General features: G+C 50.1%; 2 protein-coding genes across 2 annotated transcripts in view; one reads left to right on the top strand and one right to left on the bottom strand.

Annotated features, from left to right (window-relative positions):
• Nucleotides 1-46: 46 nt before the first annotated feature.
• On the top strand, nucleotides 47-22,552 carry BNIP5 (BCL2 interacting protein 5). The gene is made up of 12 exons (XM_032253562.1): nucleotides 47-371; nucleotides 6,711-7,354; nucleotides 9,296-9,412; nucleotides 10,905-10,969; nucleotides 11,243-11,480; nucleotides 12,551-12,682; nucleotides 14,035-14,096; nucleotides 14,642-14,882; nucleotides 15,713-15,844; nucleotides 16,940-17,004; nucleotides 18,529-18,783; nucleotides 20,950-22,552. Exons 2-12 carry the CDS (start codon nucleotides 6,715-6,717, stop codon nucleotides 20,983-20,985), a joined length of 1,983 nt encoding a protein of 660 aa, XP_032109453.1. The 5' UTR covers nucleotides 47-371; nucleotides 6,711-6,714; the 3' UTR covers nucleotides 20,986-22,552.
• Nucleotides 22,553-24,360: 1,808 nt separating this feature from the next.
• PNPLA1 (patatin like phospholipase domain containing 1) overlaps nucleotides 24,361-27,262 on the bottom strand; it is a 43,345-nt gene continuing 40,443 nt past the window's right edge. The window contains exons 9-10 of the mRNA XM_032253560.1: nucleotides 26,367-26,472; nucleotides 24,361-25,657 (exon numbers count right to left, since the gene is read on the bottom strand). Of these exons, the coding sequence (XP_032109451.1) occupies nucleotides 25,607-25,657; nucleotides 26,367-26,472 (157 nt within the window). The 3' untranslated portion in view covers nucleotides 24,361-25,606. The remainder of the gene's footprint in view (nucleotides 25,658-26,366; nucleotides 26,473-27,262) is intronic.

The following is a 27,262-nucleotide window of genomic DNA, read 5'->3' as shown; positions in this document are numbered from 1 at the left end:
AGGAAGTTGTCAAGTGAAACTGTTTTTTCTGGGGTAGCTGAGCTAAGCCTCCTATCATTGGAGAAGCGGGCAGGAGCCCGGGGATGGGTGGTGACAGGTGGAGGCAGGTGAGCCAGCCCATGGCTCTCAGGATTGGCTGCCATGAGCTCAGCTCCTGGGAGATACAATATATATATCTTCCGAGACACTCAGAAAATTACCAGCACCAAGCAGTGGCATCTTCTCCCCGAGAGGGAGCTGGACCTGACTTCTTGTCCAGCACAGTTACCAGCCCACAGGGAGCAGAGACCGCTGTGTTAGGACACAGAGACCTCTCGTCTGAAGATCCCAGCCCAGGGTGTCCAGGACAGAAGTGACTTCCGTGCTCCAAGGTTAGTTGAACAATATCCTCTCCTTTGGGTGCTGGAGCAGTGGTATCTTGGAGTCTTGAAGGGGGTTTTGTCCTGGGAGTCAAACCAAGAGTCCAGCCCCAGTTCTGCTTCCAGCGTGCTGGGCCCTCCCAGAGAGGTGGGGGTGGTGTGGGGACATCGGTTTTCTTATCTCTAAAAAGGTGAAGCAGGGTTCAATGATATTATCTCAACTGTGTGTTTCTCAAAAAGCTCTGGGCTCACTTGGACTTAAAAGCTCTGTGTTTAAGTCCCACTCAAATCCCACCATGCTAAGCAAGGAACTTTACTTCTCTGAGCCTCAGTTTTCTTGTCTGTAGGATGGAGCAGCATTACATAGCTCACCTGCTGGTTTCCCTATAGGATATTGTAGAGGTCGAGTCATATACTTTATGTGAAGGTATGTACCTTACGTTTACTGAGGGAACCCCCCCAATAAATGGGAGGTGTTATTATTACCTGTGGTTGAATTAAGCTCCTATGTTTTAAGGTTTTTGGATGTTAGTCCAAGAATGGGGAGATCTTATGAAAATAACTCGTGGTCTAATGATCTCTCTGATGGGAATTTATAGGTTGGAGGTGGATTAGAACCCACAGTCCTGACCGACTCCTTATGCAGCGTTGCATTGCCCTTGGTCTTGGATAGAGGTCAGGATGGGGTGCGGAGGGTGTGGTGTCTATATGGGCACATGTGATGGTGTGGCTCTATGGGCACAGATCACGGTAGGCGTGTATGTGAATGTGGTTATCTCCATCAGTGGGAAATAGCAGATTTCTCCCCTCTAAGTCCGTGTGTAAGTGCGTGCATGTGTATCTATGCTTATGTGAGGCTATTTGGTGTAGAATAGAGCAGAGAGCATTCAAATCGGGAGAAGCAGATTCGAGTGTCAGCTCTCTGCTTTCTGGCTATGGGACTTTGGGCATGTCTCTTAATGGCTCAGGGCCTCAGTGTCCCATTGTTAGCCCATCTGATTCCTGGCCCCTGGCAAAGATGAAATGAGATCATGTAAATGAAAGGGCTCTGTGGACGCTGTGTGGCTGCATGACGGTGAGCTGGTTTGGGTTTGCTTGTGTCCGTGTATCATTTATTTGTTTCACGATCACCGAGAGCCTCCCAGGCTCAGGTCTCACGGAACTTAGGCAGGGAGGACCGATGGCAAGTAGTGAGCTTGGTCACGTAATTATTTATACTTGGGACAGGAGAAATACAGGGCGTCCTGAGTCCGTGTAGGTCTGTGGTGTGCCCAAGTGTGTTCGGTGACACATGGATGTCTGTGGTGTTGACTGTGGGTCCACACGTGGGTGCCACACACTCCGTCCCTCAGGGTGCTGCTGTGGGTGTGCAGCAGGCTAGCTCTCTGTGAAGCTTCTGTTGTGTGAATAACAGGGTGGAGAAGGGGAGCCGCAGAGTTATCTCCGTGAAAGGCACAGAGCAGTTACAGAGTAACACGGCCAGGTGAACAAATTAGAGAACAGCGTAGAGATGAGATCATCGTGCAACTTAGAAAGCACACAAAACACAGGAGCAAGCCTGGGGAGGGCAGGCAAACTTCCTGCTCCAGGGTCAGCTGTGTGAACCTTCTCTGGTTCTTTGCTGCTGTTGCTGGACATGTCACCGGTGAACATGACATCTTATCAGAAGGAGTCTTGTGATCTGCAGATCACTCGGGTATTTTGAGCTGATTTGGACTTTGCTCTGACCTCCAGTTTCGGCCAAGACAATAGCAAGTTTACGAGAGTAGCTGGGTTTCCGCACAGTGTGGGCGCGCTGCTGGCTGGGGCTTCCTGGTCTGGGAGCACGGCCTGGGCAGGGTGGGGTTCCCTGGTGGTCCGGCTGAATGTCGTTGAGCAACTGAGGCACAAAACGAAAAAAGAAGAAAGAAAAGGAAAGTCTTGCTTTGATAACTTCTGGATAGCCGAATTTTATACTTGGAAAGTCTTGAAAGGTTTAATTTTGGCACATGGAGGAAGAGGGAGGTTGTTAGGATTAAAAGACAACCTTCCTAGGGCTTAGAGACTTTAAAAGTCTGAGGACACACCATCCACAGAAGTTCTTCAGGGGTCTTACCGGGGGTATGTGGGTGTGTCTTCCCCAGTCAGCTGCACTCTCAATCCCTGGACCAGAGCTGAAGACAAGCTTTGGAACATTACAGAGGAGGAGCCGTTGGAGTGGGGGAGAGGGAGGAGAGAGCCGGGCTGAGCAGTCACAGCCACCCAGAGAGGAAAGAGGAAAGAAAGAAGGAAGTAGGGCTAGTGTCAAATGCTGCAGCACGTTAGGGACGCGTGGGAAGAGGCCACTGGATTTGGAATTAGGAAGCCTTGGGAGACCCTGGAATCTCTTCCCTGGGGAAACTCTTGGATAGCAGAGGCTGCACGTCACCCGGCCCGCTCCCTGCCTCTGGGCTAAAGCAGCAGCAGCGGGGCTCCTAGGCTTAGCTTCTCTCATCTCCCCGAGGGCTCAGAGCACTGGTTATTCCAGGAAGGGGGCGGCCAAATTAAGGCAGCTTTCTTGAAAAAAAAAAAAAAAAAAAAAAAAACAGGGAAAGCATTTGCTGGTGGGATTGTGTTAATCGGAGAAGCTGAGCTAAGTGAGGAGCAACATGTCCTTGGAATGCGGTAGGAGGAAACTGCCACCATCGGCAATGGAGAAAACCGTTTCCATAGCAATGACAGCTTTTTAAGATGACTGTGTCTCTCTTCCCATTAACTGGGTAAGGAAGCGCCGGCCCTCTGTGCGATGGGTCCCCTGGAGCCAGGTCTGCGCAGACAGAAGAGGGTCTGAGCTGAGCGAGAGTGTCCTGGTTCTGTGGTTTTGTTAATGAACAGCTTCTCTGCCAATCCCATCCAATGTGCCCTGACCACAGGAACATATGGAAAACACAGAGAGAACCCTGACACCGCTCAGTAAATATTTCTGGCTCAGCTCACTTTTTTTTTTATGTGATCTTAAATCGCACAGAACTTCAACCTAAATTTATCTTCTCTGAAGACCGTGTGCTTCTGAAGAGAGAGCAGATGCAGGGGAATGAAACATCACTGTACTCACATCCCTACTCCTGCGCACTCAGAGAAGACCAGAATATTCCCTCTGGGGGCACATGCTGCACCTCGTTCATGACGGTATCCCTAGCACCGAGCATCATTTCTGGTGCAGAGTGGGTGCTTATTAAATGTTTGTTGAGCGAAATAAGTGAGAACAAACATAAATATTTTCCTCTCTGATTGCTGCTTCTTATCCTACCCCGCATTGTCTTCGGAAACAACCATAAGGCAACCAGTCTCTGAGCCTTTCAGGAACATTAGTGAATTTCCATGTAAGGTACAGACACGTATTGCTAAAAGTTTCCACGTAGCCCAGGTGCTCCTTTTAAGGAACGTTAAACAATAAAGAAGGCCTTCCAAATTGCCTGCCTCCTCCCCGGCCCGATTTCTCCTTTCCTCCAAGCTCATCCGCATGTGGACACCTGGCTCCAATAGCCTCTGACCTCGGCGACCTGGGGCTGCAGTACCATCTGGTTTTCTTCCCACAGTGGCGCTTGAAGGAGGGAAGGCATCCCAAATGTTCGTGCCGCCTTCAAATCTGTGTGTTCTCATTTCTTTTGTTCTTTCTCTGTGTCTTCTTCACTTTCCTGTGGATCCCACACATAAGAAATTGCAATTATAGATTCTTATTTTTGCCTCTAAGCTGAGCATAGCAATAGAATACATTTTAGAGTACATCCCATAGCACTGCATTACTTGGTGAACGCAGGCTAAAGCTGTAATGAAGAATTAGAGCAGGCAACCCGTGGTCCTAAACTGCGTAGGACTCTCCAGGGGCTCAGGTTTGGAATTCAAAACCATATTTTATTTTTCTTTTACCTTCCATTGAAGGGAAAAAGGCTTCTGAACAACTCTAGAAAAATTGGAAAGCCCCAAGAGCTTTAGATTAAAGACACACAAATCAAGTGCACTGCCCACTCCCCAGGCCTGCTTGAAATGCCGCCCAGGAGACGAAGGTTTTTGTTTGTTTTTTAAAATCTTTTTCCATTGGCTGCTGCTTCATCCTGGATGGAGAATGGAAGGGCCCCTGCTGCTCCAAGATGAGACTGGCCCGAAAGCACTGATTTCATGCTAACCATACATCCAAAGACACCTTAAGTGTTGTACCATTTACTAAATGTGTTACGCATCTGTTCCTTTGCTTAATAAGTGCTTATCGAGTGGCAGTGATATGCTGGACATTGTTCTAGACACCCAAAGATAGAAGACCTAGCAAAATAGACACAGGAGATGGAGAGAGACTCAGACAGTAAACCACTAAACTCATAAAGACACGGCACTGCACACCACCAGGCCGCGGGGTAGGCGGGGAAAGGGTGTGCCGATGGGGAGTGGGCGGGGGCCTCGATGGAAAGGTGACAGTGGAGTAGAGCCCTGAAGGCAGTGAGGGAGCAAACCATGAACAAACTCATTCTTTCCATGAGGGAAGAATGTTCTAGAAAGAGGGACTGGCCAGTGTGAAGGCCCAGAGGCAGGCGGGCCTGAAGGACAGCAAGCAGGTCTGTGTGCGTGAAGTGGAGTGTGTGAGACATGGTCAGAGGGGTGATGGAGGCTGGAATGTGCAGGATGTGTCAGCCACTGTAAAGACTGTGAGTGAAAGGGGACCCTTGGAGGAAGGGAAATAACTTTTGTTTTTGTTTTTTGAGACGGAGTCTCGCTCAATTACCAGGTGGCCAGGCTGGAGTGCAGTGGCGCAATCTTGGCTCACTGCAACCTCCGCCTCCTGGGTTCAAGCAATTCTCCTGCCTCAGACTCTGGAGTAGCTGGGAGAACAGGCCCAGCTAAGTACAAAATCACTCCCAGCTAAGTTTTGTATTTTTAGTAGAGATGGGGTTTTCATCATGTTGGCCAGGATGGTCTCGATCTCTTGACCTCGTGATCCACCTGCCTCAGCCTCCCAAAGTGTTGGGATTACGGGCATGAGCCACCACGCCCGGCCGTAACTTTCATTTTATAAGTACCACAGTTATTAAGTGGAGAAGTTACTGTAAGGAGGGCAAGAGGAGAGCAGAGACATCAGTTAGGAGGTGATGATAACAGTTCAGGAGAGTGCAGGTGGGGACCTAGAAACCACAGGGGCCGTCAGGGTGAGGATAGGCTCTGTGAGAGTGAGGCCAAAAGGCTCTGCTGATGGGTGGATGTGGGAGTGGAAGAAAGAAAGGAGGCTGGCACAGCGGCTTATGCCTGCAATCCCAGCACTTGCAGAGACCAAGGTGGGTTGATCGCTTGAGCCCAGGAGTTTGAGACTAGCCTGGGCAACACAGCAAGACCCCATATCTATTTTCAATATATATATAATTTTTTTTTAAAGAAAGAAGTCAGGAGTGACTACATTTTTGGCTTGAGCAGTTAGAAGAAGAGAGTTGCCATTGACAGAGCTGCCTGGTGGAATACTCTTGGCAGCCGGTGAGGTAGGGCAGGGCTCAGGGATGTTTCAGAGAAGAACATGGGGCCGGAGAAGGTGCCTGAGCTGCCCAAGGTCCCAAGGCTAGTGAGGGGCAGGACTAGACCTCTGGCTCCGGCTGTATTCATTTTCCATTGGGGCTGTAACAGAAGCCCCCAGATGCAGTGGCTTTGGAACAAGATGAACTAACTATCATGCAGTTCTGGAGGAGAGGTCCCAAATCAGTCTTGATGGACTAAAACCTGCATGTGGGCAGGGCTGTGTTCCTTTCAGGGGCTCTGGAGGTGTAGCTGACCAGCCCTGAGATCTGAGCAGGATCTCCCTGTGGTCCACTTTCATCCTCTGGAAAATGAGAACAACGACCCCCATTCCCCAAGGGTTTTGGGGGAATTTGCACAAGACAACAGCTTTGAGAAATTGTTGACATGAGGGGTTGACACTCCTCACATTAGTGAGCAGAGTGAATGAGCCACTGGGCAGCGCTGGGAGCCAGCTTCTGTGTGCCCAGGAGGCCTCTGCTGAGGGAACTGTTTGGCCGGGCACAGTGGCTCACACCTGTAATCCCAGCACTTTGGGAGGCTGATGCGGGTGGATCACCTGAGGTCAAAAGTTCGAGACCAGCCTGGCCAACATGGTGAAACCCCGCCTCTACTAAAAATACAAAAATTAGCCGGGCGTGGTGGCGTGTACCTGTCATCCAGCTACTCAAGAAGCTGAGGCAGGAGCATCGCTTGAACCCAGGAGGCGGAGGTTGCAGTGAACTGAGGTAGCGCCACTGCACTCCAGCCTGGGTGACAGAGCGAGGCTCCATCTTAAAATAACAACAACAAAAACAAACAAACAAACAAAACTAAGGGAGTTGTTTGTTTTGGTTGTAGCCTGATGGAGAATCCAAGGCGCCCGAGGAGGCCCCTGACGGAGAGGAAAGCCAAGTCTCTGGACAGGCCATGGGCCCCCAGGAAAGACTCAGAGTCGTGGGACTGCCACTGCCTCTCCCTGCCCACTGCCCCCACCAGGAAGGCGCTTCACTGGACAACCAGTGATTGGGCCGGACGTTCGGAGAGCCCAGCTCCATCTGCAGAGGCTCAGGGTGCCACTGCTGCAGCCCTCACTCCGGAGGAGACCGGAGAGTTTCTCCCCGGCGAGGAGAGGTCTCCACAAGACACCAAGAGGGACAAGGCCCAGAGGAGGGCCCAGCAGGGGTGGCTGAAGACCATGCTGAACTTCTTCTTACTGAGGACGGGCCATGAGGAGCCCAGAGAAAAGGCCAGCAGGAGGCCAAGGGGGCCGGAGGACCTCTCCCAGCCTCCAGAGCCCCCAGAGGCACCGGGGGAGCCAGCCCTCAGGAAGAAAGCCCACCATGACAAGAAGGCCAGCCGAAAGAAGCAAGGTCACAAGAAACACATGGTCGAGGTGAATAAGGCAGCTCAAGACCGGGAGGCCGGAGGCCAAGAGGAAGGGCTGTCCAGGACAGCTGCTGCCTTGCACTCTGGGGAGGCTGACCTGGGCCCAGCTCACAGGGGTGAGTGGACCTTGCCTGTACCTATGGCAACCCCTAGGGTGCGCTAAACTTGCTCCAGGAGCCTCTTCACAGAGGGGACGGGGATAGTCTGGGGAGCTGTCAGGGCCGTACCACTATGACTTACTTACTTCCCTCCTTCCTTCCTCACCTCCTTCCCTCCCTCCCTCCCTCCCTCCCTCCTTTCTCTCTTTCTCTCCTCTCCTTCTCTCTTTCTCTCTTCTTTTCTTCTTTTATTTTCTTTTTTGAGATGGAGTCTTGCTGTGTCCCCCCGGCTGGAGTGCAGAGGCATTATCTTGGCTCTCTGCAACCTCTGCCTCCAGGGTCAAGCTATTCTCCTGTCGTAGCCTCCCAAGTAGCTGGGACTACAGGCATCTGCCACAACACCTGGCTAATCTTTGTGTTTTTTGGTAGAGACAGGATTTCACCGTGTTGACCAGGCTGGTCTCGAACTCCTGGACTCAAGTGATCCACCTGCCATGGCCCCCCAGAGTGCTGGGATTACAGACATAAGCCACTGTGTCTGGCCCACTGTGATAATTCTTTGAGGTGGAATGGCACCATGGCTGAGTGCTCCAGGAGAACCACTTGTGCTGCTGCTGTTCCCAAGCTGTGTGGCCAGGGGTGGCAGCCTTCCTCTCTGAGACTCAGCTTTTTTCATGGGTAAAATGAAGATAAATAGTTACTGTCTCATGGAGTGGCCACAGGCCACAAGGAAAGAGCTCAGTGCAGGGTAGCTGTTACTGCCAAGTACTCTAGTTTCAGGAGCACAGACCTAGGAGAAATGAGAAGGCAGGGATTGGGGCGAGGAGGGAAGCCCTATTGGTTCCTATGTGCTTCTGGGCTGCTGCTTCCAGGCCTTGGTTCTGGATTGGCTCTATCAGGAGTAAACTTGCTGTGTGACTTTGAGCTTGAGCTGCCACCCCTGGAACTTTTGATTTCTCATGTTAGAAAGAATCGTTGCTTGTTCCTAGGTACCGCAAGGAAAAATGAGCATTCAGACAAAAACTTTTCTCAACAAGGCCAGTTTACTTTCTGCAGAAAGGGTACTGTTCATCAGCCATCTTGCCATGAGAATACAATGAACAAAGGAAAGGCAGGCATATTTATTCCTTACACATTAGGTCCTTACTGCTGTGTCTGATCTCCATTGGTTGGAGCTGGACCTCACAATCTAAACTAAACTGGATTGGCTAACCACTTAAAACTTTTCCAAATTGGTAAAGGCAATGGAGAACAAAAGGAAAAGAGGAAGTTGCTTGCGGAAGGACATAGAGAAGTAATAACATTCCCAAATAAGGGAGGGGCGGAGGCTGCAAGCTGGGACATGCCTGTGAGCACATCCAGCACAAATATCTTGGTTAAAGTACAAGGACATAGAGTGCACTTATTCCCTTATATCTAACAGCTGCATAGGATAGGGCTTAACAAAGAGTTAGCAGCAAAAAGCAAGAAGGCTTTGAAGAAAGTTAGTCTTTAAAAGAAACTATTATTTCTAACATTTATTATTCTTTAACAAGAAGGGAAATTTTGAAGAGGAACTTTTTGCTTTCTACACATGCAAATGAGGGTGCTGGCTCCCAAGGTGACTTCCAATTCTGCCTTGCAAGGCTCTGGAGCTGAATGCCCACAGGCACCGAGAGGGAGAGGGGGCTCTGCCTTGCAGCACTCAAAACCCAGTGTTTATGATGGGGAGAAGATTGAGGACTTGAGGAGAGGGGCTAGTGAGAGACGTGCCTTGGTGGAAGCAGCCTCTTTTCAAATAAAAACCTTAATGGGTTTCTGATGTGTTTTGGTTAAGCCTAGAGCAGGCTGCAGCAGTGCCTGTTGCACTGTGAATTCTGTGCTGCTTTCTCGTGTTGACGAACAGTCAGGAGAATGTCACTGACACACGCACACGCACATTCACACCCACACACCCTTTTGCTTTTGTCTCTATTCCAGGTGGGGAAGACTCTGATCGTCAGTCCTTCCTCATCAGAGCAGATGGTGCTGGAGCTTTGGATGTTTCTCCCCACGCCACAGGTCACCAGCAAGAAGAGGAGCTCAGAAAGCCTGATGGTGAGTCGGAATCTCTTAGTGACCTTTTTACCTGTGGCTGAGGTGGCTGTTACTGAGTGAGACGGATTATTCTGAATGATCACTGAGACCTTGGATGGTGGCTCCCAAAATACACGCACTGGTCTTTCTTACCTCTTTTGGTGCTTCTGGCCACATCTGCTTATTTTAGAATTTCACAGAAGGGAGGCTGGGGAATTGGAAAGGCTGCTGGCAAATGCTGCTGCCTTCTGTGTTAATGGGATTGGAACTTTTCTTAGTCTTTTAAAATTTATTTTACTTTAAAAATATATAGAAGAGTGAAACGGATAGTTCAATGCACCCTTGTATGCTCACAGTTGTTAAACTCTGCCAGTTTGCTTCATGTATTTTTTTGTTGCTGAATCACTTTGGAGTAAATCATGCTTCATCCCTAAATACTTAAACATGCATCTCCAAAAAAGAAGTACAGTCTCACACTAAACCACAATACCATGAGTGCTCCTAATAAATTGAGAATAATACCCTATTTGTCTAATTCTCTGTAAAAAAAGATGAGCCTATGTTATAATACGTGAAATAAAGGAGCTATGTATGTGTCAAAGAATAACTAAAAGGCATTTAGTTAGCTATTCTGCAGCTAATCATTTTCTTACATGAGAGATAGCCAGCTGGTAGCTGAGTCAGGCAACAAAAGCCAATTTATAAGCGAGAGGGAAGTGAGAGGGAAGTTGGAAGTGAGAGGGAAGTTAGGAGGTTAAAAAAAAAAAAAAAAAGCAAACCCACAGACAGCAGCCTGGGGACAGGGAATTTGTTTGCATCTCTTTTCATGTCAACTCCTCAGCGGCACCTAGCAGAGGACAGTGTGGGGACATTGTCCTTGAATAGGCTGACTGGCGTATCAAAGGAAACCATTTCCATTGGAGTGGCTTCTCCGTGCAGATGTGAGGGCGTGGCTGAGGCATCAGCGTGGCAGGCTCTCTCCATGTCATACCTGCTGACGTCCCTCCCTCCTCCACCTTAGTTAGGCCAGGTATCCACCATTTTCCCCACTGAAATTTTGCAGGTTGGAAGATCAGCATTAGTCTTGCAAAGTGTTTTCAAGCCCAGTCCCTCATTTGATGGCTTGACAGCCTTCTGGGGAAGGCAGGACAAAGATTATGACCCATATTTTGCTGGGAGAGATTGAAGGCCCAGAGAGGTTAGGGCACTTATTCAAGGACACACAGCTTACTGAACCCAAAGTAGATCTGTGAAGTTCAAAGGAAATGGGGGGCACAAGTTGAATGCCTAAAGGACTGACCTGAAATTTCCTGCATAAAGTGTCGTGACTTGGCTTAGCACCTTCCCTGGCGGATCTTCCAAACTTCTCTCTGAAGGACCTGTCCTGGGATGTGGTGTTTCCCTCCGTTGTGTGGCCTAAAGAGTTGTTTAAGAGAACTGTCCGAGATGGTCATTTCGAAGGAGTTGTCTGTGCATTTAGAAAGAATAACCGGGTGCATTTGCTTTCTTCCAGAGGATGCTATCATTCAGATGATAGTGGAATTTCTCAAAAGAGTGGGAGACCAGTGGGAAGAAGAGGTGAGGAGCAAACTTGGCAGATCTCCAGGGGCTCTCAGCCTTCTCCTTCTCCTCTGCCAAACTCCTGTCCTTGCAGGCCCGGCACCAGTCCCTTCCTTCCCTGAAGCCTCCTTCTGCAGCTTCAGAACTCAGCTCTCCTTGTGCTCTGGGCTCTGCTGCCTCCCCTCACCGGGGGCCATCCTGTCGCTCGGGTGCTCTTCAGTTGCTTTCAGAGAGCTTTCCCCTTCTCCTCAATGTATGAGCCTGACTCAGTTTCTCTCCTGTCCCTCACAGCAATCTCAGGCCTCACAGCCAAAGGTGGTCCTGCCAAACCCAACAGCAGCTGTTAGGAAGAAATCCCAAGAGAAAAAGACAAGCCCCAAGAGAAACTTTTCTCTTAAGAAACACGGCTCCGAGGAGGCCAAGAGGGGGGCCACAGATGTTTCCAGTCCAGAGGCCCGGCCACCGAAGAAGTCCAGCTTCCGGCCCCTGTGTGTCGGCGGCCATCGGCCTTCCATCTCCAGCAGCTATGGTGAGCAGGCTCTGCAGTTGCCATAGCAACCCTGCAGCTGCCTCCAGCTCTGCAACCTTCCCCCTGGATGGAATTGGCCACTTTTAAGGCTGTGCTGAGCCTGATCTGACTTTTGCACTCTGCACTGAGTGGCATAAGGATGACTGTGGGAAGAGAGAGAGAAAGCCAGCAGGTCACCTCCACACTCAAAACCTCAGCCAAGTCTAGTCCGCCCCAATAAGCCCTTGAGGGAAATTGTGTTCCGGGATTCCCCAGCCATCCACATTTCTTGGCTGCCTTGGCTTCTGCCCCCTGGCAGGGAGGGGAGTCATGTGCGTAGGAAGGAGCTGGAGTAGGGGAGGCAGGGGACCTGGGTTCTAGCATATTGTCTATGTCATTCCCCATCTTTATGCCTCAGTTTCTTCACCTGTAAAGTGAGACATTTCCCTGCTGCGTATCTATAACTCATCCAGTCCTCACAGCCGTCAGATGAAGTGCAACTATGATCCCCACCTCACAGGTGAAGGGACTGAGGCTTTGGGAGGTGAAACTATGTGTCCAAGGTCCATGGCCCATGGATGAGGGGGCCAGAGCTAGAAGGAGAAAGGATCAGTCAAGTAATTTCTTCCTGGGCATCAGGGAGAACAGGTCATCCTGGTCAGGGGAATTTACATCTTAGAAAGGAGGGAGTGATGCTTAACACCAAAGAGGGGAATTTCACGCCACTTGGGGAGATATTTTCATGCAGGGGGATTCTGGCTGTGATTCATCAATTCATGTCATGGGACCAGGCCTCTACCATTCAACTTGTGGATCAAGTCAAAACGATGGAGGGAGGAGGGCTCCAAGGGAGGGAGGAGAGGGCAGCAAAGCCCAGAAAAGCCAGTTCTATGGAAGCACAAAGGGATAAGAGAGCTTGGTCTGGGCCAGTAAATCAGAGACACAGTCCTTGCCAGCAGCTGTGTGCCAGCCCCATAGGCCTTAGTCTGATGTGGCCACGGAACCCACTTTAGAGTCTGTGCCAGCTTCTATGCATGGTTAACAGGCCCAGATGGACAAAACACACCCCCTTTTTTCATTCTGCTTCTCAGGCTTGGAAGAACCTGAAGTCCAGGAGATCCTATCTACAGAGGCTGAGGCTCCAGGCCCCTGCAAGCTTTCCACACCACCAGAGAGCCTGGGACCTGGAGAGGAGCTTCAGCCAGACAGAGCCTCAGAATACAGTCAGTACTCCTCTCCTTTTCTCAGACATCCCTTGGAAAACTTCTACTCTGACTCCTCCACTTGCAGAAGAGAAACTGAGCCAGAGAGAGGCAGTGGCCTGTCCAGACCTCCCTCTGAGTATAGCAGGCTGGGGAGGCAGCTTGGGTCCCAGAGTCCAGGCCCAAGCCAGGCTGCCTGTCTATACCTCAATAAATGGCTATAGTGTTGGTGCTCACCCTGATGAGGCTGACAGGAGGGGAGGGGAGGAAAATGCTCCCCCCACCTCACCAAGGGCTCGCCGATGGGGTGATCTTATGGGCCTGGGTTTCAATCTGGGCTGTGATCCCTTTGAGCCGTGTGCACTTGTGCAAGTTACTTCATCTCTGGTCTCAGTTTCTCCATCTGTGAAATGGGACAGCAATGTACCTGCTTTCTAGAACTGTCGGCAGCTCTAAATGAATTCCTGCTTCTACAGCATTTAGGGCAGCCCCTGGTAGTGGCTAATATGTGTTAGCCGCCATCTGTTGCTCTTATAGTCGTTGTTGGGTGGCCCAGCTTGAGAACAGAGCTCAGAAGTAAAGAGGAGAGGGAGAGGGGTAGGGGCCGTAGCAGGGAAGCTCAGCTAATGGCAGCTGCCATCACTGTAATTGCTATTTTATCATTGGCAGAGCCAGGCCTACAATCATGTGTATATGACCATCACGTCTGAAAAGACCTGGAAAGATCTCTGCCTCCTACATCCTGCCATTCTGCCTTGTTTGCTTTTCCTTTTTTTTTTTTTTTTTTGGGATAGTGTCCCGCTCTGACACCCAGGCTGGAATGCAGTGGCACCATCTCGGCTCACTGCAACCTCCACCTCCTGGTTCGAGTGATTCTTCAGCCTCAGCCTCCCGAGTAGCTGGGACTACAAGTTTTTTTTTTTTTTTTTTTTTAGTAGAGACGGGGTTTCACCATGTTGGTCAAGATGGTCTCAATCTCTTGACCTCGTCGTCTGCCTACCTCAGCCTCCCAAAGTGCTGGGATTACAGGCGTGAGCCACCACGCCCGGCCCTTGTTTGCTTTTCATAGAGAATGTGCCTTAAAGGGGAATTCTGCCTGAACAGGGGGAAGGTGCAAGGTGAGGGCACCTATAGGGAACAGGCCTTTCCAGATGGCCCTGAGGGGCCTCCTCCTGGGTGTCTATTTGGAGGCCCTCATTGGGAAGGTAAACATGTGTCCCATGAAACCAGCTCTGCCCTCAGGCCACCTCTGGCAGCTCTTTAGCCCCCTGGAGAATCATCCAGGCAGCCAGCTGGGCATAAGGAAATGAAGACTGACCATAGAAGAGCTTTTCTGGCACTGATGTGTAACCATGCATATTGACCTTTTTCAGGAGAATTCATTCAGAAGATCATTTCCATGCTCCAAGATGCAGAAGAACAGCGAGGAGAGGAGGTGAGGAAGATGCTCCCATAGCCCTGACCTCACTGTGGGGTCCCCAACCCTGCCTGAGAAACAACTTCCCGCCCCTCCTGCACTTCTGTGTCCTGCCAAAGCCCGGCTCCAGTCCGTCTTTTTTTTTTTTTTTTTTTGGAGATGGAGTCTTACTCTGTCACCCAGGCTAAAGCACAGTAGCTCGATCACGGCTCACTGCAACCTCTACCTCCTGGGCTCCAGCGATTCTCCTGCCTCAGCCTCCCAAGTAGCTGGGACTACAGGTGTGTGCCACCACACCTGGCTCATTTTTAGTAGAGACAGGGTTTCACCAGGTTGGTCAGGCTGGTCTCGAACTCCTGGCCCCTGGTGATGCACCCACCTTGGCCTCTCAAAGTGCTGGGATCACAGGCATGAGCCACTGCACTCAGCCCCAGTCTCACTGAGCATCAGCCACACATCTCTGGGCAACACCCGCTAGCCCACCATGGGTCTCTTTCCCCAGCTCACCTGAGATCTCCTCAAGGTCAGGGGCCCTGACTCAGTGTCTGTCATCTTCCCCACAGCAACCTCAAGTCCAGGAGGAAGAGGGGTGTATAGAAAACTTGGCCCCACTCAGCAGAAGGAAATCTCAAGAAAAAAAGTTGAGCTTCAGGAGAGCGTTTTACCATAAGAAACACAGCTCCAAGGAACCCAAGAAAGCAGGGGCAGCAGGGGCTGCCAGCCCAGAGACCCGACGGCCCAAGAGGCCCAACTTTCTGCCCCTGTGTGTCGGCGGCCATCGGGCCTCCACCTCCAGCAGCCTTGGTGAGCAGGCCTGGTGTTGCCATGGTAACAGAGCCTTCCTCTCAGACAGGGCTGCTGTGTGGCCTGTCTATTGCCGACAGGCTGGCGTAGTAGGGGACGTCCAGCCCTGACCGTTGCTTTCCATGCTGAGCAGAGTGGGGGCTGTGGAAGTGTGGGGAGAGGTGAGGGGACAGGTGCCAGCAGGACCCCACCCCTAGCAGCCCCTGCTCACAGTGCACACCCTCCCCACACCCCGCCACACACAAACACTTAACAGCAGCTGTGGTGGGAGATCCGTGCAGCTGTGTGTCAGAATTGCCTGGCCAGTCCATAGACAAACATAGAAACCTGGGTTTGATGAAGTAGGATATGGCCTGGGCCTTTTTTTTTTAACTACACCAAAGTGCGAGGGCCACTGGTGTACAGTGATTCCCCTGACATCACAGAGCGCCTGCTGCGTGCTGCTTTCACACGTATTATCTCATTTAACCTGCCCAAAACCCTGTGAGGTCAGTCTTATCACTCCCACTTAACAGATGGAGAAAGTGAGGTTCAGACAGGCTGAGTGACCCAGAAAGCCTGGCAGGGTGAAAGGGTTTGTTTGGTGGACCTGTCGGCACACCCTCCCAGACTGTGAGGAGGAGGAAATGGTTGCTGGGTGAAGGAGGAGTTAGGTTTCTGGAGAGGGCCAAGAGAGCACCACGAACTCCTCTGAGGCAGAGCCGGGGGCAGGAAGCTCACGGAGGATCCTGGAAACCAGCCCCCGCTTATGCCTGTGCCTCTGAACAGCTTCTTGTCAGGAACTAGATTAGCTCTCTGCAAAACACTCACCAACTCTTTTTTTGCCCTAGATCCAGAAGATCTCGAGTGCCAGGAGCCCTCACCTGCAGAAGGGGAGCCTGATGTGGTCCCAGAAGCACCCTTCCAGGCCAGAGGCCACACACCGGAAGGGGCACCTCCGCTGAGTGGAGTGTGTGAATCTAGTCAGTACCACCCCTGCTCTTACCTGGACAGCTTCCCAGCGCCTCTCCTCCACATGGCGTTCACAGGCAGAATTGGGGAGGGTTCTGAGAAAGGAATGGGGAAGGCAGCAGACAAAGACCCAAGGAGACTTTAGGATGGGGTAGGGGGCACAGACTTGGCCTTTAAACTGGGGCGGTTGGGGCAGAGTTGCAGGTAGAGGACACCTGTCTATTCTGTGGGATGTAGTTAACACCCCCCGTTAGTTTGCTTGAATGTTTCTTATGAAATTCCTAGCTTGCTCCAGGCCTCATAGGCAGTGGTGTGCTGGCAGGCAGGCTCTCCACTGGGAGAGAGATGCCCTGTTTTGTAGCCTTTGCAGATTTCCATGGCATAAATATTTTTTACCTTGGCTGATTTCAAGCTGCCAACAGTTTATAACAACTAGTCCACAAATTAATTAGCTGGGCATGGTGGTGGGAACCTGTAATCCCAGCTACTTGGGAGGCTGAGGCAGGAGAATCACTTGAACCTGGGAGGTGGAGGTTGCAGTGAGCAGAGATTGTGCCCACTGCACTCCAGCCTGGATGACAAAGTGAGACTCTGTCTAAAACAAAACAAAACAACTAGTCTACAAATTTCCTGAATAGTTACAGTGAACTTAGTACAAGCAGACCCTGGCATACCGCTGGTTAGCACCCAGGTAGATGGGTGCATTTCCAATGGGTCAGTAGCCCTGGCACGTCACCTCCCTGTACTCTGATGCGCTGCCCCTCGTCCAAACTCCCACTCTTGACTGGGCTACTCTGCAGCCTGGATAAGGGACACTGGGAGGCCTCAGTTTCCCACCTATCAAATAGAGCTGAATGTGGTTACAGGTGGGGCCCAGCAAGCCAGAGTCCCTTCTATTTCTATAAAGGGAACCCAAGCAAAGCTCTCACACTCCAGCTGTAGTTTAAGGCAAGAATTTTCTTGATCCACCATAACTAATGTGTGTGTGGAGTTTTAGAGAGAGAATACTGTCTTTCACAGGTGGATGTGTTGTTGCAGCACTTTGTTTTTGGAAGGGAACTGGGCATCACCCAGTCAATAGTCACTCAATCCTTTCTTTTCCTTAGAGGAGCTCATCATCCTGAAGCTGGTGGCGCTTCTCCAAGAAGTGGATGGCCAACTGGGGCAGCAGGTGAGCACCACTCAGCCTTCCCCAGCCAGCCCCAGGGCCTCATCTACCCACAGCTGAGAACTGGGTTCCATCCCCAAGTCTGCACCTCGGGGCAACTTTGAGGATATCCCTTCACCTCTCTGAGCCTCAGTTTCCTCTTTTTCAAAATGAGAGATAATTACCTACTCGACCAAGCTTAGTGCATATGTAGAAAATGCCAGATATGCAGCAGATGTGGGAACTGTTTAAAAGAACCCAATGCTCACGTGGCCCCCCTGCCAGCCAGGACCACTCCTATCCAAATCAGCGATTGAAGTTTGGCTCATGTCCCCAATCCCTGGAAGCCTCCTCTGCCCACTCCTGGCCTCACCTGTCTGGCTGATTCCATTCCCTGTGGTCTCTGGGTTCACTCTTGGCCTTGCTGTCCGCGTCAGCGTTCATATGGTCTCCCACTCTTTCAAGCTTGTTGACTTTCCGTCCCTGCTAGGCAGTCTGTAACAGAAGGCTCCCCACCCTTGGAAAACATAGTCTATTTGGAGAGACAAGCACAGATCACATGTGAAGAGGTCAGGTTAAAGATGAGTAATCAGCATAGCTGACGCTCCGGGTACCTCTCTTCACCACCAGAGTGTACACTGACTCATCCAGCTGCCAGCCCCTGCCTCCTTTTGCCTGAGGACCCAGGGCCATTTTGTAACCCATGTTGGGGGCAGAATTAACAGCCTCTACTTCCCCATAAGCAGCCCTCAACCAATGGCTGGTGGGAGTTGGTGGATAAGCCCCAGCTCCCTCGCCCTTATGGGGCATAGCTGAGGAATGTGCTCTCTGCTCACTCCCAAGGTGTCCTGAGTAGATTAAACTCCAGTTGCCACCCCCTGAGCCGCCTTCCCGTTCTTGTTCCAGGTCTCATTCCCCCATCAGCATTTCCCTGGGTCATTTAATCAATAAAATGCCTGTACCCAAGTCCTTGCGTCTGGGTCTGCCTCTGGGGAACCCATTTAGCTATTAAGAGACAGGAGTTTGTTGGAGGAGGCTTAGAAGGAACTGAAATTCATCCAACATCTACTCTGCACTAAACATTTTATATAACTCTTTCATTTAATCCCCCACCACCACCAACAATCCTGGGGCTGGATGGATATTTTACATTTGCAAATGATCAGAGGCTCACACACCTGGTAAGAGCAACTTAAGCGTCCCAATTCTAGACTGTCACACATTGAAATAATAAATTAAGATAACCTGTGAAATAAGTAGTAGCTAGCATAGACGAGAAGGCTCTGTGGGCTGTTTGCTTCTGAATTATCTGAGTCTAAAGACCTGTACTTCCACCCTCACCCTCTACTCTGTCCTGCTGCTTTGAGCTGGACCTTGTGGAACAGATTCTGAGAGGCTGGGGCAGTGGAGGGATGTAACAAGGGAGCTCATCCCAGGGATGAGGGGTGCCCCGCCTGGCTGCATGGAGTTGCGGGGTGGGGTGGGGGGAAGTTGGCGGGAGGGGTGCTGCCAGTAACACTAATGACCTGCTTTCATTTCTGCTTCCAGATCAGGCGCCACCCCAGCTTTAAGAGGTATTTTTACAAGTTCTCAGACTCCTCCCTCAGCAAGCTGTTAGCCACCCTACGCAGCCAGGTGCCCCACTCCTCTCAGTGGGACAGGAACCTCGCCAGGAGACTCCACCAGTTTGACGTTCGCTTGGCTGACAAATTTGCTGGCAGCAACAGCCACGCCATCTGCATCCTCATGGGCCTAAGAGACCGCTACAATCGCACCCGCTTCCCAGACAGGGAGGACCAGCCGGTGAGCGAGGGCAGGGAAGGCAATGGCGACATGGCATGAGTGACAGCAGGCTCATAGCTGGCCTCCAGTGGCATCCTACTGATTCTCCTCTCCCCTCCCCTGCTCAGTGCAGAATTTTTGGGTCTATCTCAAATGCCACCTCCTCAGTGAGGCCTTCTGAGACAATTCTAAACCATGAAGACCTTCTTCTTTTCTGAAACTTCACTGATTTTACTCCATAATTAGCATCTTCTTTATTTGGCTCTAGTCTTCAATTACATGTACCTTTCCATGCTTTTTGATGGAATGGCATCATCTATCAAATAAGGCGTGGCTGAGGTAGATGAGAGGGTTTCATGAGGCTGTTGGTTCTGAAAGGCTTCCAGGAGGCGATCACTCAGTGACCTGGCCTTGGTTCCTTAATGAACAGCCTCTCTCCTGCCGTCACCTTCACTGTTCTGAGTGCATTCACGCTTTTCCTAATAATTTCCTTTCCCGTAAGTCTCTGAGACATTCCCTTCAGAGATGATAATTGTCACTGGTTTTTTGTTTGTTTTTGAGCCAGGGTCTTGCTCTGTCACCCAGGCTGGAGTGCACTGGTGTAATCACGGTTCACTGCAGACTCAACCTCACTGGGCTCAGGTGATCCTCCCACCTCAGCCTCTCAAGTAGCTGGGACTACAAGTGCATGCCACCATGACTAGCTAATTAAAAATAATTTTTTTGGTATAGAGATGGATTCTCCCTATGTTGACCAGGCTGGTTTTGAACTCCTGGTCTCAAGCAATCTTCTCATTTTGGCCTCCCAAAGTGCTGGGATTACAGGCATGAGCCACCACACCTGGCCTGATTTTTTTTTTTTTTTTTTGGTGACAGACTTTTGCTCTTGTTGCTCAGTCTGGGGTGCAATGGCATGATCTCGGCTCATTGCAACCTCTGCCTGCCGGGTTCAAGTGATTTTCCTGCCTCAGCCTCCTGAGAAGCTGGGATTACAAGCATGTGTCACCACATCCAGCTAATTTTTTGGGGTATTTTTAGTAGAGACGGGGTTTCTCCAATTTGGTCAGGCTGGTGTTGACCTCCTGACCTCAGGTGATCTGCCCGCCTCAGCCTCCCAAAGTGCTGGGACTACGGGCACTCCACCGTGCCGGGCCACCTGGCCTGATTTTTTAAAAATTACGAGCTCACATATTTTCTGGTGGACTCTGATAAAGATTTCTTCATCCTTTTCTAATTCACTTAACATAACCTGCCTACAAACACCTGACCCAGACCCGCAGGGTAGAAGCCACTGCATGAAGGTGTGACTTTAGAGGAACGACATGTTCTGTTTGCTGGTGTTGGGCAAACAGGACCAGAACTTCTACATCCAAGTGGTCCGCTGGGAAACCAGACCCTTTTGCAGTGATGTTATTACCACCCAAAGCACTTCTGTCTTTCTTGGAACTACCTTTAGAAGCCATTTGAAAAGCCTCTCAAGAAAGCTGGCTTGTTTCATGATAGTCGTATCTTGTCATTCGAACGCTCTGCCCTACTTTGGCTCATTTTCCTGATGGGAAATCCTCCCTACCTTAGACTTCTCTCTTCTTGGCCTCACCAGCTTCTCCTAGAGAACAGGAATGTTACAGATAATTTGGCCTCTAGGGTGGGTTAGGTAATAGCTTACAGAGTGATCTGAGTTCTTCATGAAAGATATTACAGAAGCATCGGTCTGACATCCTCAGTTGCCCTGACTCCATCTTCTGGTTTTACTAAACAGTCATTCATTCATTCAACTGGTAGCTATTGACAGCCTCCTATGTGCTTGGTTGTACGAAGTGCCGTGAGGCTCTGTAGAAGGCTCTGCCTTCAAAGGCTTCATCTGCTAATGGAAAAGACAACTGTTTGATGACAAAATTAAACAGCAACCGAATGCCAAATGAGTGGTAGCTGAGGCCCATAAAGCAAGTTGGTCCTGCAAACCTTCCGGGAGGTGGACGTGCTGATTTTGACCTTTGAGAATGGGGCGCTGCCTGGGGAGAAAAGATCAGGAGAGCAATGTCCCCAGGAGGTGTTGCAAGAACAAAGACCCAGAGACAGAGGCTGGGGTGGGGTGTTGATGGGATGATGGGATGTCTGTTGTTTCCAGAGTGGAACCCATAAACAATTGGGCCATGGCTAACACCGAGGTTCTTTTTCTCTTCCCAGAGCATCGAAAGTCCTGAGATTCTAAGTCCAGATTGAAAGCTGTGTCTTGCACTCAAATTCCTTTGAACTAGCCAAACATTTGGCAGCTTTAGCCAAGAGACCCTGAAGATGCCCTATGACATCCCAATCCTTGCTTTACAAACACGATGGAAAACAAGAGCAGACAACCATTTTGTGTCCATACCCTAGTATCTGAGAAGCACAAAGGACTCTTCCAGAAGGCAAGACACAGACGCCATGTCTGGGGAAATCAGCACTGGCCTGGAAGTGAAGAGACCAGGGCTCCACCTGCTGAACCTACTCCAGACCTGCTTTGTGACCCTCTACATGTCCTGTACCTCTCCAGACTTTGGAGTCTAGGATCTCACCCAGAAGGCCTACTGACATTTTCTCAGATGTTAGTTTTAACTGAGTCTAGTTTTTAAATTAAGTTTTTATTTAATCTCTAACCAGAACATCCACATGTATCCAAACAGATGTGCATCTAAATGTATCCCATCATTTCTTCCGTTGACCAGTCGTTCTTCATGCTCATATGGCTTTGTAGATGCGTCCTAGGAACTCTGCAGGCCACAAATGGAAAGACCTGGACACCGAGGACGCTTGGTCTCTCAGAATCCTTCTAACCCTGTGTTCATAGAGCTGATAACTTGCACCTCTCCCATCTCATGGGGTTGGCTAAAAGTCAGTGAGAAAATGGATGTGAAGAGTCTGTAAATTACGTAGTGCCAGGTCCGTGTATGTACTATAGCTTCTTCTGGGTAGTTTTCAGGAAGTGGAGGAGGGCTTTCATGGGCTGGATTGCCATGGATTGTTGCACATGGGGCGCACTGCTCAAGAGCACCATACTCTGGGAGGTGCCATTCACATCTTAGACATTGTGGATTTGTAGATTTATGATGACAGTTTTCCAGCTGGTGGCAGTACAATGTCTTGAGAAAAGGGATGCGTTTTTGTATTTGCACAAAGGTGAGGTGTGGGGTGCCAGAGGCTGTGCCTTCTGTATAGCTCAACAGTTTCAACAGCTTGACTCGGGAGTGAAATTTGCCACACGTTCATATCTATGTGCAACATGGACAAAACTGCAGACGGACATCTGGCTGCCATGGACACTGCCCAGAACATGTGGTCATGGGGGAGAGGGTGATAAACCTGGATAGCAAGTGTGATCTTGTGACGATTGGGGACATGGTATCGCCGTGTTGAACCTGCTGTAGCACCATTGGGTAGGACTAGGGAGGAGGAGCAGCCTAGGGCGGAGAGGCCCTGGGTGCTTACATGGGGGGGCCTCCAACCAGAGGCACCAGCTCAGTAAGCTCAACTCAGCCTATCTGGAAAGCCATTTAGTTTTTATTGCTGCTTCTGAGAAGTGGGGGAGAGGTGAGCTATTTGTGGATTTGTTTAGGCAGTGTTCATGATCTTAGCACCCAAATGTGAAGGTTCAGAATAAGTTCTGAAATGGTCAGGAACCTTTTGTACACAGTTTCTTATTTAGAATGATGTCCTTTAAACTCTATGAATGTTTGGTATGTGCTCCTGATGCTGGCATCTGAGTCTCATTTTTGTACTGTGTTATTTGAGCAAATAAATTAACCTGCACAAAGGTGTTTTCTGGGTTATTCACCACGGAGGCAAGACAGATACCCACCTGCCACATCTGTGACAATCTGGTCTTGCAAGGCTGTGGGGTTTGGCCTCCTTGTCACTGCCTGGATCCCTCCAGGTGTCCCATCCTTGGAGTGCCAGCTTGTGGATGCAGTAAAACAGTGTCCTGGGTTAGGTGTCAGGAGACCTGGGTTTTAATTCAGCTGCCCCCAGGCTGGGTGACCCTGGGGACAAGATACTTGGCCCTCCAGACCTGACATTCTACAACTCAGCGACTCTCAGTGCGACAGTTCCTTGTATGTCCAGGAAAATAGAGAGCAGTACTGATTCTACCTTGCCTCTTACTAGTCCCCAAAATCTGGTGCTTAAATTCTGTCACACAGAGCAAAGATAAAAAATTGTTAGAATACAGTGCTAGGTTTTTCATCCATAAAATCTGGTCTCCAGGGAGACATGGATGACGTCCTTTCTCCTCTCTCGGGTGACACAAGAGTGTCTGTTCCTCAGTCCCTGAAGTCTCCCCTCAATGCTCCAAGGAGAGCGGGAGGAGGCAGCACTATTATCCTCCTCTAACAGATGAGGAAACAGAGGCTCTCAGTGGGGAAGTACCTTGTTCACGGTCACACAGCCAGATACAGACAGAACCCAGCCAGGACCAGGCTCTGAGAACTCCTAGTTTAGTGTCCTTGCCTCCAGTTATGATCTAATCCTTTAGCTCCTTTATTCCACCAATGTTTATTGAGCACTTACTATGTTCTGGCTCTGATGCTAACTGTGTGGTATAAACAAATGCAAAAGACACAACACTTGCCCTCAGGATGCTCATGGACCCCACTGGTTATGGAGCTTTTGAGCCAATAGGAATACAGGGCACCATGTTAGGATGCTGTGGGTGAGTGGGGGCCCTCAACTCCCACTATAGATGTTTTTGGGTTTTTTCCCCCAAGTGCTGGCAAGTATGTAGAGCAACACAGACGGTTTTTATAAGAGCATGAGGTGCATGGGAGTTCCTCCTGCTTTGCATGGCTGTAAAAAGGTAGGCAAGTGACATCGTGACATAATTAACCTAATTCCCTCCCTCTGAGAAGTCAGACGCCTAAGTGGGTGAGTCAAAGATAATGGGGTCAGCTGAGAACTGGTTGAGCTGGAGGTGTTGGTTGGGTTACAGTGGGGGTTGTGCTGTGGGTATCAGTCAGAGGTGCTTGTCTGGAAGAAAAGAGAGCGTCCTGGCATTGCCCTGGGCACAACTGAGGCCTCCCAGTTTCAAAAGAAAACAGTGGCTGGCATGTAACAAATAATCCGTTCGTGTTGATTAGAAAAAAAAAGAGAAAAAAGAGAAGCTAATTCAGGTTGCCAGATCTAACACATAAAAACACATGAGACCCAGTTAAACTTGAATTTCAGATAAATTATAAATAATTGCAACACTGAGGACATATTTCCACTAAATAATTATTCGTTGTTTATCTGAAATTCAAATTTAACAAAATGTCCTCTATTTTATCTGACAACTCTGAAACTAATGTAAGAACAATTATTTTAATTACCTTCAAACATGAAAAATAATTAACCTAAGAGAAGGGAAATATGCAAGTGAATGCATTCATACTTTAATGTAACTGACATTAAGAGCCTCTGGCCTCTAAATACAGACTTTGAATTAAAACAATGATTATTAGGAGGCTGAGGCAGGAGAATTGCCTGAACCCAGGAGGCAGAGGTTGCGGTGAGCCGAGATCGCGCCATTGCACTCCAGCCTGGGTAACAAGAGCGAAACTCCGTCTCAAAAAAAAAAAAAAAAAAACAATGATTATTATGAAGTTCACATTTTCCTTGGGTCCCAGGGAATAAGCATCCCTGGGCTGTGCAGGAAAGGACACCCCCTGTCTCTGGTTCCCAGGCGTCAGGCTTCTGCAAACATGGAGGCCACTCCTGGGAGAAAGGCCTGTGGCCAGGCGGGCCTCTCCGGTCAGTCTCCCCTCAACACATACCCGCAGCTGCTTCCTTTGACTGGTCTGGCCACAGATCAAACAGAGTAGTCAGAGGATGCAAGACCCCTGGGACTCTGATCCTTCTCAGGCCTCCCAAAGGTACATTTTGTTCCCTGAAATGGCCCTGTTAAGTGGGATCCCTCGCAGCCTCTGTGCCCTAACCGCCTAAATCCCCAGCCCCACCAGGCTCAAATTTGCGTATGGCCTCCCCAGGCTCCTAAGGCCCGGTTAGCATTGTCCCCCACGCATTCACTCTGGGTTTTGCATTTCAGGATTTGGTAAGCAAATGCACCTGAGGCCTGCGGGCAGCTGGGACTTCCTTTTTGGGCCTGGCCGGGACTGGAGGTTGTCTGCTATCTGGGGAGCAGCGGGGGGCTCATTATTTTCTGGACAAGTTGGAAAAAATTGAGGCTGAAGTTGTCTTCCCCATGGAACATTTTCACTGAGGTGTGAACAGCAGACAGAGTCAACCCTCATTTGTGTTGGCTCCGGGGGAGGGACATTTGGCCTCCCTCTTCCTCTACAGGGACCCAGGACTCCAGGGCTGCCTGTCTCAACACCGTAGCACCATGTAATCCCGGAGGAGCTCCAAAGACCTTGATGCCTGGGCTGCCGGACCAACTTCAGCCAGCGATTCCAGTGACCAGCTGAGGTCAAGCCGCTAGTACACTGTGAGAATTAAAAACCAAACAGAACTTGGGCTCCTGCCACTGCGGGAGTGAGGGAGTGTATCGTGGGCTCAGTCCTGCTGGGCCCCCAAGAGCTGTGCTCTTGGACAGGATCCTGGGGAGTCTAGAAGCGATCTGGCCCATCTCAAAGAAGCGAGCTCAGGCCAAGGTTGGGAGGAAGGTCCGTGAGCGCCGGTCAGTGCTGGTGTCCATCAGTCTGTCCAGAGGAGGGAAGTGGAAGGGCTGGAAGGATCGCAGGGAGGCTGAGATGCTCACCCTGGAACGGAAACAGATCCTGGGCACCATCAGGACTGGCAGTAGGTGTAGCCTCTGGTCCTCTGGTCAGGGGAGTGTGCCCCACAGCAGTGGGGAGCAAGCTTGGCCTCAGGGTCCTCAGGTTCTCTCCCGTGCCGTCTCTGGTTCTCTCTCTCGGCTCACAGCTTCCTAGGAAAAGGACAGATTTGTCATTTCTGAGTTCCCCATCTAGGACTTTGCTAACCTTAATTCCACCGAGGATCTCCCGTACAGGTTCATACGCCTTGGGCAGCCCTGAACAAGCAGCCAGGCCTTTTATAGCCAATGCATGGAAATTGGAAATCTTAAGTTACACCAAAAGCCAGTGAGGGGGTTCATTTTATTAAACGAGGGTCCTTTGCTGCTCGCAATGTAATCTCCAGTGGGAGGTGATACAAGGATGTTTGAAACATCATCCCATTTATGAAAGTTCAACTGATACTTGGTTTTTTAGGAAGGGGATAGGGCTGGAGTGGCCTCTAGATGGCTGACTACGGTTGTGCAGATGTTACATAAGAGTAGAGTGCCACATAAAGGGGGCAGGCAATTCATAGACTTATGCATGTCTTTGTATGTTCTTTGTAGTTTTCTAGCAGGTGGCAGTCAAGTGTCTTGTTCTAACAAAATCAGTATATTACGACAATTTTCCAGCAGCTAGTAGTCAGGTTCTCCAGGAAGGGGTGCTATTTTCTTAGTACACAAGATGCTGCCTGGCTAGTGTTGACCTTGACTGTGACCCAGAAGGGAAAGGTGGGAGAAGAAAAGGAGCTGGATCAATGAGACCCAGGGGTTCGCCACAGCATCTCAGAACAGGACAGGCAGTGTCTGCCTTCCAAGGTCATTCTAAGGAATTCCGTACCTCAGGGCAGCTGCATTCCTGGATCCGGCTGGGATGAGGTCTGTAGGTGACCCAAACTGTCTCAGAAGTGGAGAGCAGAGGGAAGTTGAGTGGGCAGGGAGCAGAACTGGAAGGGAGAAGCCGAGGAAGCACAGGTGAAAAGAAGGGAGACAACAGGGGAATCAGAAGACCTCACTTCCAAGCCCTGCCTCCACCTGCTGTGTGACTTTGGGCAATTCACTCTGTTAGCTTGGGGATCTCAATGAAGGCTCCCAGTGAAAGTACTTGCCCTCTCTAGGAAATTGGAGGAAGACACTTGCGGAGACCAGAGAAATGCGGGGATGTGGACTTGTACATTCTTGGATACTTTTCAAATCTCCATAATTTTCAAATCTATCATTCTGTTGCCTAGACCCTGCGATGACTCCCCAGCACCACACAGGAAGTCCAACCGCATTGGCCGGTCGTCCAAGCCAGCTTGACCTACCTTCTGTCACATCACCAAGTTCACTTCCAGGCCTCTCCTCTACCTCCCTTGCAACCACAGTTAACTGCTTGCATAGACGATTTCCTTGTTCTGAGCCATCCCATGTTCCTGGAATACCCTCCCATACTCCCCATTCTCAGCCTAACTTCTGCTCATCTTCCTTACTTCCACCGGGAGCCTTCATTGAGATCCCCAAGCTAACAGAGTGAATTAGCTGCCTCTCCTCTGTGCTTCTATTCTATAGTAATCCAGTGGTTCTCAAACTCCAGCGTGCATCAGTCACCTGGTGGATCATGTAAGACACACACTGCCAGGCCCCAGCCCCGTTTCTGGTTCAATAGGTGCAGGGTGGGCCCAAGAATCTGCATTCCTAACAAGCTCTTAGGAGGAACCATGCTTTCAGATATGCTCTCTCTGCTCCTTTCTCTTG

Source organism: Sapajus apella, unplaced genomic scaffold (assembly GCF_009761245.1).
Source record: "Sapajus apella isolate SASKATOON/1434 unplaced genomic scaffold, GSC_monkey_1.0 scaffold83, whole genome shotgun sequence".
NCBI lineage: Eukaryota > Metazoa > Chordata > Mammalia > Primates > Cebidae > Sapajus > Sapajus apella.
The sequence above is the reverse complement of the archived record's forward strand: the minus strand, read 5'-3'. Positions and strand labels throughout refer to the sequence as shown.

What these genes read in the sequence shown, in the direction of transcription:
- BNIP5 (XM_032253562.1), top strand. Translation starts at nt 6,715, where the DNA reads ATGGAGAATCCAAGGCGCCCGAGGAGGCCCCTGACGGAGAGGAAAGCC. An exon ending in GGAGCTCAGAAAGCCTGATG is followed by an intron (nt 9,413 to 10,904) that starts GTGAGTCGGAAT and finishes GCTTTCTTCCAG; the next exon opens with AGGATGCTATCATTCAGATG. An exon ending in CTCCACCTCCAGCAGCCTTG is followed by an intron (nt 14,883 to 15,712) that starts GTGAGCAGGCCT and finishes TTTTTGCCCTAG; the next exon opens with ATCCAGAAGATCTCGAGTGC.